At 39.0% G+C, this 9,723-nt stretch overlaps 1 protein-coding gene across 1 annotated transcript; it reads right to left on the reverse strand.

Moving 5' to 3' along the window:
• Nucleotides 1-4,667: 4,667 nt before the first annotated feature.
• LOC137181443 (green-sensitive opsin-like) lies at nucleotides 4,668-8,897 on the reverse strand. The gene is made up of 5 exons (XM_067587156.1): nucleotides 8,425-8,897; nucleotides 8,112-8,280; nucleotides 6,626-6,791; nucleotides 5,949-6,188; nucleotides 4,668-5,260 (listed from the first exon to the last, which is right to left on the reverse strand). The coding sequence occupies exons 1-5, from the start codon at nucleotides 8,807-8,809 to the stop codon at nucleotides 5,156-5,158; spliced, it is 1,065 nt and encodes a 354-aa protein (XP_067443257.1). The 5' UTR covers nucleotides 8,810-8,897; the 3' UTR covers nucleotides 4,668-5,155.
• Between the last annotated feature and the right edge of the window lie 826 nt (nucleotides 8,898-9,723).

Below are 9,723 nucleotides of genomic sequence, written 5' to 3' on the forward strand. Positions count from 1 at the left end.
TCTGTTTGAAACATTGCATTTGAAATAACCTACTCCTTCAGAAGAAAGCAAATCTGTTTAGGCTCGCTCCCCTTCTGTAGCTAACTGGATGCTGAAGTACAACGTGTAAGTTTATCGACATATGCACGCATGAACCCACAGAAGGGAAGTGATGAGAACAGAAAAAGGATGCGTGTGGGGGTGGGGCTGTAGGGTGACATTACGTTCTGATTTGTTGAGTGAGTATCTCGATGGCATCAGCTGGAAGGAATGCCGGGCTGCAGCACACGAAAAATTAACTTGCTTGACATTATTATGTATGAAACTGCCAATCAGATTTATTTACTTACTAATAGAAGGTGCCAGAATGCCATTCCAGATCGTTCTGGCCCACTTTAACCTCTGGGCATCTGTATTATAAAGTTGCACCGCTTTATTTATCAGCAGGGATTTAATGAATCTCACAGAAAAGCTTATCTGGCATCCATTCTGTCTACAGAGGGTGTCAGAGCCCACAGAAGGCACCTGTGATTGTTCTTTCTGAACCATTCTTATTATACACTACAGCAGACCACCTAACTAATTAGTTTGCTTCTGTAGAACCTCTTTGGTGAGATCAGCGCAAGCAGCAAAGCTGTCTTGAATGACAACGCCTTTAGAGAGGAGCGCTCCAGAGGACCCTTCACCAGAGCCTCATGCACCAGTGGCAGTTCCCATTAGGGGGTGGAGGCATGCATCTCTGGGCATTGCTGGAGGTGGCGAAAGACTTGTCTGTCGCCAAAAATCCTCTTGACAAGAAGAAACAGCTGCTGCATACACTTTAATAGTGGCATGAAACAGCCCCCTATCCAACAAACACTGCAAAAAGGAGAGATTAGAACTGACTGCACACGTCAGGGGATCTAACCTCCTTTCCTTGCACCAGTGTTGGAATCTTAACCACTTTGCCCTATAACAGGCAGTGGTGTTTGTCTGTATGACCTGTACAGACAGTCCAGCCTGCATCAGCCTGTCCCTCTCAGAAGCCAAGCCTGGAGAGGTTGGCTCAGAGTGTGCAACATGCCTATCACCCCCGCTTTTCTGAGACAGAGCCCCCCAATACTGGGTGATGGTCCAGGGCTAGCCATCTCTGCATATAATGGCACCAAGGGGTGACCTGGGTCTACACACTGCCACACCTCCACACACTGCCAGGTGAGACAAAAACCACCTGAGCTGGGGCATCATCACACTGTGGGCCGAGCGGGAACTCACGGGCGGGGCCAGCGGGGCATACACCACTGTGCGTATTCAGCGGGCTGCACAACGCAGAAGCAAACCCGGAAGCTAGAAACGTTTTTTGGCGTATGTGCCAGCCAAGCAATTCTTATTGGACTGAATGGGCACCATTTTCAGTCCAGTATCCAGCTCTTATAATACATCCATGGATAGAGCATATTTTCACTATATATATTAATCAATGCTCTCTCACAATATATTTTAAGGAGCACAGAAATATGTTGCGCTCAAATGTTCTAAATGTACTTGAAATATCCTATCCTGTCTTTATTGGCAAAATATATTAACATATTAAGAAATTTGACCCTGCTTCTTAGTAGCTCTCAAAATAACCACACACAGTGCTGAGAACATGTATAGGAGGATGCAAATAAAAACGTACAGTTAAACCTAAATAATATTCTACAGTAATAAGCATATAATAATATAACATTATATTCAATAATGTATATACAGGTCAGACTGTTACTGTATACAGCTTATACTGTACAGGGTTGTGGCACCGGTAGAAAAGTGAAGATTACAAGCAAACTCACACTCACTTTGTGTCTGTTTGTTTTGGCATACAGTGCTCTGTAGCACCCTCCAGAGGGGAGAAGATGGAATAGACTCTATTAAATTTATGAGGGGACTGCAATAATTTTTCCTGCCTGTCTCCTGACTCAGGGGTGTACAATCCCTGGACATTGGACAAGTTCACAAGAGTGATATTTTCTGAAGATCCTAACTGTCTGTTGCAGCCTGATCCTGTCCTGTTTTGGTGGTCGATTCAAAGCAGACTGCAATTGATGTAAAGAGAACAGATTCAGAGATTGCTGAGTAAATCTGGGTCAACATTTCTTATCTGCAAGTGGAGCTTTTGTCAACTGATGCAGGAAGTACACCCTCTACTGGGCCTTTTTATGTATGTGCTGTGGATATATGCAATGGCATCATTTTGGTTATTTGTTACATGTCCCAAGTGATAATTATTCAGATAACCATCAGGTACAGCGTAAATGTTATGACACATGATTCTGAGATAATCTTTGTACTGTTTATTTTCTTAGACTAGATATTGTTAAGGTCAGTGTGAGGTCAGTTAACCTCACACTGTACTGTACTGTACTGTACTTTTTTTTTACTCTAGGGTAGGTAATCTACTCATTAATGGTTTGTAATCAGTTGTATTTACACATTTTCATTGCTCTTGTGAATCTATTTAATGTTTAGCTCTTCATATAAAGTGGACATTTGCCTCATAATGTGCTGTATTTTTTGTATTGATACAGTCTCCATATACCCAGCCAACTTTTAGTAGTAGGGGAAATTATTCCCTGAATATACTGTTGTACCACTATACAGGGTTGACAGCTTTTAAGTTTGGGACGTATTGTTCTTGTTAGAGTTGCAATGATTAGTCAATTGATCAATTAGTTGATACACAGAATATTAATGGGCACCTATTTTGATAATTGATTATCATTTTAGTCATTTTTTAGGGAAAATTACTAAACATTTGCTGCTTTCAACATCTCAGATATGATGATTAAATGCTTTCTTTTGTCATATGTGATAGTAAACTGAACATCTCTGTTTTGGACTGTTATTTGGACAAAACAAGACATCTGAAGAAGTCACCTTTGACTCTGAGAAATTATAACAGCATTTTTTTCCGTATATATTTGTCTTTGGATAGTTTTGTACATCTGGATACCCTGAAAGCAATAAATAAGAAAATACCACATAGGGGTGGGCAACATGATGACATATTTTTGTGATGCAATATAAATGTATCAACCATCTAAGATGTTGCCAGCTTTGTCTTTAACATCTCTGGGTGTATTATGCCATTGTGGGCCATTTTTATATAATATATTCTTATGTGATTTCTGCATCAATATAATGGAGTTTGATCAACAGAAAACAGACATTCCTGTCTGGTTATTAAAAATTTGGCAATTAATTTTCTAGAAAATGCTTCATTAAAAATCATTCACTATATCTATATATCTATATAGAAGATTTTGTCCATATCATACTGCCATATTACCATATTACTCTTTTAAGCTCTTGAGAAGGCACACTTTTGCCGTCATGTTATCTAACTGTTATCTAACTGGGTCTGCGCCCCATAGCCATCATTCTAAAGTGCTCCTGCTTATTAAAGTCATTGTACTTTTTATAAGGTTATCTAATGTTTATGAGGATATTTTGTAAAGTAGAGCATGTCTCTTTTTTAGACTTCACAAAGATGGACGGTCTCCACCATGGATGTATTGCATCCACCTCCTACCTCTATGCAAAAGTGAATCCACAATATTACCTTTTCGGGAGCTGACATCATTTGGAGCCAGAGTCTGCACAGTAGAGTAGAACACGCCCCCTGAGCCATCCTGCCTGTCTGACGAAGGTTTGAGAGCGGCTGTCACAACTGTCAATCATGACAGACATACATAGATGACAGGAACCATCTTTGGGAAAGATTTGTACGACTTGTACTTTGATTTTTTAGTTTGACTCATGTCCCCTCCGCTAACATGGAGGGGGTGAGATTTATGATCTATACTACAGCCATCCACCAGGGGGCGATGGAGATGCTTTGGCTTGCAAACCTCCTATCTGCAGAATTTTCTGATTGGTTGATTTCACTTTAGATGATGAGAGCAAGGAAGGCTGCTCATATTCAGTCTGTCTGCAAGATAATCCCGCCCTTCGTTGTGACAGAAAAGTCACCTGACGAAAACCTCCAATCAGGTTCACTGGAAACAACTATCTGCATCAGCACCAGGCTGAGCTGAATTCTGAACTTAGTATACTACAATGTAGTAACTATTACATTTACTACACTGGCCCATCTTTTTACCTGAAAACAAGCTTAGTTTTATTTTTAATTTAATTTTAATTATTAACTTAATTTAGAGCATCGTTTCATAGAACCTCGTCCAACTTGCACTAAGTGCAAAAGCTCCTATCTGCAAAATGATCCAGGAAAAGTGGGGAAAAACCTCCTATCTGCACTTTGTGAGGCACTAATACCTAGTCGGTATTGTTAACACATAATATATTATGTATTGGGTATCATTAACAAATAGCATTCTGCAAGAAAACAAGTTTTTTTTAGTTTTCTCAAAAAAGTGCATTTTTCAGATAGGAGGTTTTGCTCTTCGGCCATCGTTATATACCGTCAATGATTTGGGTGCATAAACTGCAATTTATGGAATTATGTGAAAAAATGGTCACATCAAAATGTAGCTTTTTTTGCAAACCTGTTTAAGAAATAAATGTAGCTGATACTGCTAAATACAGATCAGTGGTTCATGCTCGTGTGTAGGCCCGCTGCAGGTAGAAAGGAATCATTGATTCTACAGTTTCCAAGTGAAACCAAGCATAAACTGAATTGTTAAAAAAACAAAACAACAACCAAGAAGTCTTTTCATGCATGCATTTAATAACTCTTTTCTACACTTTTTTTGTTTATAAAATATATACAGAATATTATGACAGAGGCCAACAAACATGCTAACCTGTCATAAATATACAAAGGTGATTTTCATCCACTCACCCATCCAAACATATCACAAGCATCAGTTATCATCATCATTTGTTACAAGAAAACACTTCAGGCTGTGTTTCACAATGTTTTGCTTGATCCTGTTCGTGAGAGATCCAAACAATAACTCTGTGGTTGAAGCTGTTGTTGAGTCCTTTTTTTTCTTTTTTTAAATCACAGACACACACAAATTAAGAATCTGCACAGAAATGCTGAAATGCTGTCATTGGCATGCTTTCTTTGATTAATGCCCATTTGTTGCCAAAAAGATCATTCGCTTGTATCCATTTCCTTATTTCCATTTCAAGACAGCCATTCAGAATCAGGTAGACATCAGGAGGGAGGATGTCCGGAGTAGTGAAGAATTTATCCTTGAGAGACAGAAGACACTTCTGTCTTGCTGGCTGATACTGAGGTCTCATCATCAACCATACCACCCATTCCAACTGTGGAGAGCATGCAGTTACGGAACTGAAAAGGAGAACAGGTACAGAGGTAAGATACCAAGCAAGATTGTACATATCTCAAAAGAAGAATTGTTTATGTTCAGATCATGTTGTGATAAAAACAAACTAATTTTCAGAGTATAATTGATACATTAAGGTGGATCTCAGAATTTCAAACTTTGTTTCTAAACAAAGTCCTGAGTTTATGGAGTATATGAGCTCTAATTTGAAAAGTTTGCCTCTTCTGGTGGTTTCAGAGAAACATTTCTGATGATGATAAAGTCTGAAGTCACAGGTCTTGTATCATATGTATGGTGTGTTGTTAATCATAAATTAAAATCAGAGATTCAGACTATAGTCACTTTCAGTCATCTGTCGGATACTTACTGATAAGTCATCACTTATAAAGGGTTTATGAGTTTAAACTATATGCTTTAATGGTTAATAAGCCATTAAAAACAACAACTTTTGGGTTGCCAGGTTGTGGCTAGTGTTTATCCTCCTCTTGCAGGACACTTGTCTTTCTAGCTCTTCAGTGGACCATTTAACCTCTAATTTTCTGGAAAAATGCTGCAGAGCGTCTGACAAAGTTCATGTATTAACAACTTATTAAGATTTCAAGTCTTGACATATCATAAATAGAAATCCTTTGTTTCCTTAAAGGAGAATCAATTTCTACAGTGACAGTTGCTACAGCTCAGCAACAAACTGACCTGTTTGTTCATCAGCACATAGATGATTGGGTTGAACAATGCTGAGCTCTTTGAAAAGAAAGCAGGGATAGCCATGGCTGTAGCTGAGAATGCAGCTCCCTTGTTCATGAAGATCCATGCAGCAAAGCTGGCATATGGAGTCCAGGCCACCAAGAATCCAATAACCATCAGGACGCACATACGTGTCACCTCCCTCTCAGCTTTCTGGGTGGATTCTGAGTCCTGCTGCTGAGCTGCTGCCTGAAATGTGTTGAAGAGAAGAGCAGGGAGGAGGTTAGAAAGATGTGTACTCAACAACAGCAACAGCAGTCTATATATTTTTTAAGAAAGGTGACATAATATTGTGTAATTCTGAGTTTAGATTTTTGATGTACCAGTGTAACAACTAACATATAATGATAATAGAATTAAAGAAAAATTACATCAATAAATCAGATTTATTGAGTGATTTTGTGCACTTTAAAGATACTTTAAAGCACAGAGAAAGAGCAAAAAATACTCTGTTATATAAAATTATAACAAAAGTGGCCAATGTGGGAGGTATTTATTAAAGGCAATGTACAGGTGACTTTATGTAGAGGATGGTAAAGTGAGGATTAACAAAAAAGCGCTGCCACCTTACATAGACTAGGACAATACTATTTATAGTAATGTACAGTTAAGAGAACAAGACTTACAGCTTTGACTGTCAGCACAAGGCTTCCATATGTGAAGAAGATGGTGAAGACAGGGAAACAGAAGTGGCAGGTGAACATGTACATGACATATGACTCGTTGTTGAAGCCTGGGGCCAGAGTGTAGTAGTCAGGTCCACATGAACACTGCAGACCCTCAGGGATGTACCTGTGTAAGAATACAGGCAGGTCAGCAGAGAGCAGCTATTACACAATCAGTCAATACTGTACAATAAATGAGAGCAGAGAAGGAAACTTGTTGTGCATTTGAAGCATGACAAAAGAAAGTGACACCCTCTGATGTCCAGAGGTTGATACTAATGAATCTACACTACTGCATGTACTTAATGAAAATAATTTATACCTGTAAAAGTCATTTTAGAATAAACATGTACTTTTCTTGCTCAAGTGATCTGATCCATTTTATTCAGTATTATTCTCAGAAACTGTGTTGTCACAATAGGTATGCCCTGCCAGTGTCACCAGCTGTAGAAGGACTGAAGCAAGAATGGGAGATTCAGATAAAGCCTCACTTTTTCTTTCCTCTGTGAGAAAATCCCTTTTAGACAACGCTTGCAGCTCTTCATGTCAGACTGTTCTAGGTTTCAGTTATGAACTCATTACACTCAGCTGACAGCAGAGACATTTCTTTACCATCTGTTTAGTCTGTGCTACAGCTGCAGTTCGTTGTTCAGCTGCTCCTCTTTTCTCTCACAATGGAAATATCGAAGTGATATTACTAAGAGTGTGCAGTGCCGTGATGGAATACATTCATTCAGGCACTGCTTAAGTACAATTTTGGGGTAGTTGTACATTACTTGTTATATATAATGATAGAGACCAACCTGCCTGCCTAAAGAGTAATTTTACTTTTGAGACTCTGAGACACTGTGGCATTGCTACTTTTACTCAGGGATCTGAATACTTCTTGCACGGTCACCATACATACAAAAGGAAAGAGAGAGATAAATGGATCTGTTTCTTAAAGGTAATTGCTATCTCTGGCTGCCATAAATGACTCTATTTGATTAGTTTTTTCACTAAGTTTTGCCAATGCAAACCTTTGCAGAGATTCTTGGCTGCTTGGTTGCGGCTGCAAAAACTCCCCAGCTGCAAAGCATTTTATTCAAAAGTCTAAATGTCTCTTGCAAAGTACAATGTCTTCTTTTTTTCATAAAAGTTTAAAGTCTAAGTTGATGCTGTAACGGTCTAAGTCCATTAGAGTCAGCTTGGCCTTCCTGCTCATCCCTGCTCTGACAAAAAAAAAACCCATGAGAGATGTCACCGATGCTACATCCAAGTTTTCCTACTGTCTGTGGTTAAAATATTAAGCCCTCAATAAAAAATCACTTACAGTATATACATTTCTGAGGCTTTTGAGTGTCTGAGTTTTTGTTTCTTTTTTCTGAGAAGTTTTTTTCTTCTTTAGCCCTATTTGGGGTGTAGTTTCATGCAAAGTTTCAGTTTGGTGAAGATATATTTGAATTACCTGGACCAGCCAGCCAGTGGAGGGGCAGCACAAGACATAGCCATGACCCAGGTGAAAAAAACTCCAGCTCCTGCGTGTGTTGCAGTGAATTTGAAGCTTCCCATGGGTTTGCAGACGACGATGTATCTCTCAACAGCCAGAACCACCAGAGACCAGAGAGCAACTTGACCTGTGAGGAAATTAAAGAAACAAAAACATCTGCTTATGATTGTCGTCAGCTAAACCGAAAAATATTGAAAACATTAAGTATGTTTTCCATGACAAAGACAATAAAATGTTAACAGTGTCACAGAAACTAAAACCTAGTTCATACCTCCCAGAGTGGCCATGAATCCCTCCACAGCGCAGGCAGTGGGTCCAAAAACGAAGTAGCCGTTGATGGAAGTTACGAAGGTGATGGTGAAACCAAAGATGCACATGATCAGTCCAGCCACAGCCAGGTTGACCAGGATAAAGTTGAGAGGTTGCCGCAGCTTCTTGTTCTGAGCTGTGACCACCAGAGTCAGAGCGTTGATGGGGAAGCCAGTGCAGATCAGGAAAAACATGTAGGCAGCCAGCATTTTGAACAGGATTGGATCCCCAAGGTAGTACTGTGGGTATTCAAAAGGACTTCTAACAACCCCAGTCCTGTTGGTCATGGGGATGTAGAAGTTCTTTCCCTCTGTGCCATTAGGCTCTGATCCTCCTTCCCAAGCCATCTTCAGTCACCTTAGTAGCTGGAGCTTCTGTCGATGAGCAGTGCCAACACCGTGTGATGTTCCCCTGCAGTTACCAGTGGTGTAAGTCCACCCCACATAGACAGCTTATACTGTCCTGGGTGTTGTTTTATACCTTCCTAAGTTCATCCTTCAAATTGGCAAAATTAGATTACAAGAGGATTATGAGGAAGTTGGCAGCTCAAGTCTGATTGGTAATTGACTTTAACAAATTATTGAGGAACACTGACCCATGGGTCACATTTAACGCTATCTCCATGTCTCAGATCAACGTTTAACACATCTAAATGTTATATGTTAGAAATAAAAGATAGGGAGAAAATATGTTGTACTGTATTATAATATATACCACTTTCCAATATGAGAATAACTTTTCTCTGTTTATAGTGTTATAGTGGGAGGAACAACTAATTCTAAAGAAAAATCAGATATTTAATTTAAATAACAAAGATGATTACTTTGAAAGTAAATTTAAAATGTAACAACTGTAAAATGTTCAGTATCCTTTTAAGGTAAGTTTAATGGACAAATTAATTTGTTGCTAATTATTTACAGAACTATAGGGAAGAATAAGTGATTTTTTTTAAAATTCAATACTTTATTACCATTGATAGGAGTTTGCCTCAGTACAGCTCTTAAAAACAGACAAAAAACACACACAATAAGTAGATAAAGTAGATAAAACAGCAAAAACAGTTAGGCTACCACATTTATACATTCAAAGATACATAATATAATAATTTCCTGCATTTTATCATCTTGTGGGGGAAAAAAAAGTCCTAAAGAGCTTTGTGCTGCTGCTTATCTACTTTTAAAGTGCTTGTTGGCTACTGCTCGCTCTGCTACAACAGTACAGGTGCTTGTGCGTCAGTAGGAGCAGCGTCAGGATATGTGCT

The sequence above is a fragment of the Thunnus thynnus genome, chromosome 4, assembly GCF_963924715.1.
Source record: "Thunnus thynnus chromosome 4, fThuThy2.1, whole genome shotgun sequence".
Taxonomy (NCBI): Eukaryota; Metazoa; Chordata; class Actinopteri; order Scombriformes; family Scombridae; genus Thunnus; species Thunnus thynnus.

Bases quoted from the DNA above. Each gene is read 5' to 3' on its own strand.
- LOC137181443 (XM_067587156.1), bottom strand. From the start codon at position 8,809: ATGGCTTGGGAAGGAGGATCAGAGCCTAATGGCACAGAGGGAAAGAAC. The intron at 8,281-8,424 runs GTATGAACTAGG...ATTTCCTCACAG, and splicing joins ATTCATGGCCACTCTGGGAG to GTCAAGTTGCTCTCTGGTCT. The intron at 6,189-6,625 runs GTAAGTCTTGTT...AACACATTTCAG, and splicing joins TTGTGCTGACAGTCAAAGCT to GCAGCAGCTCAGCAGCAGGA.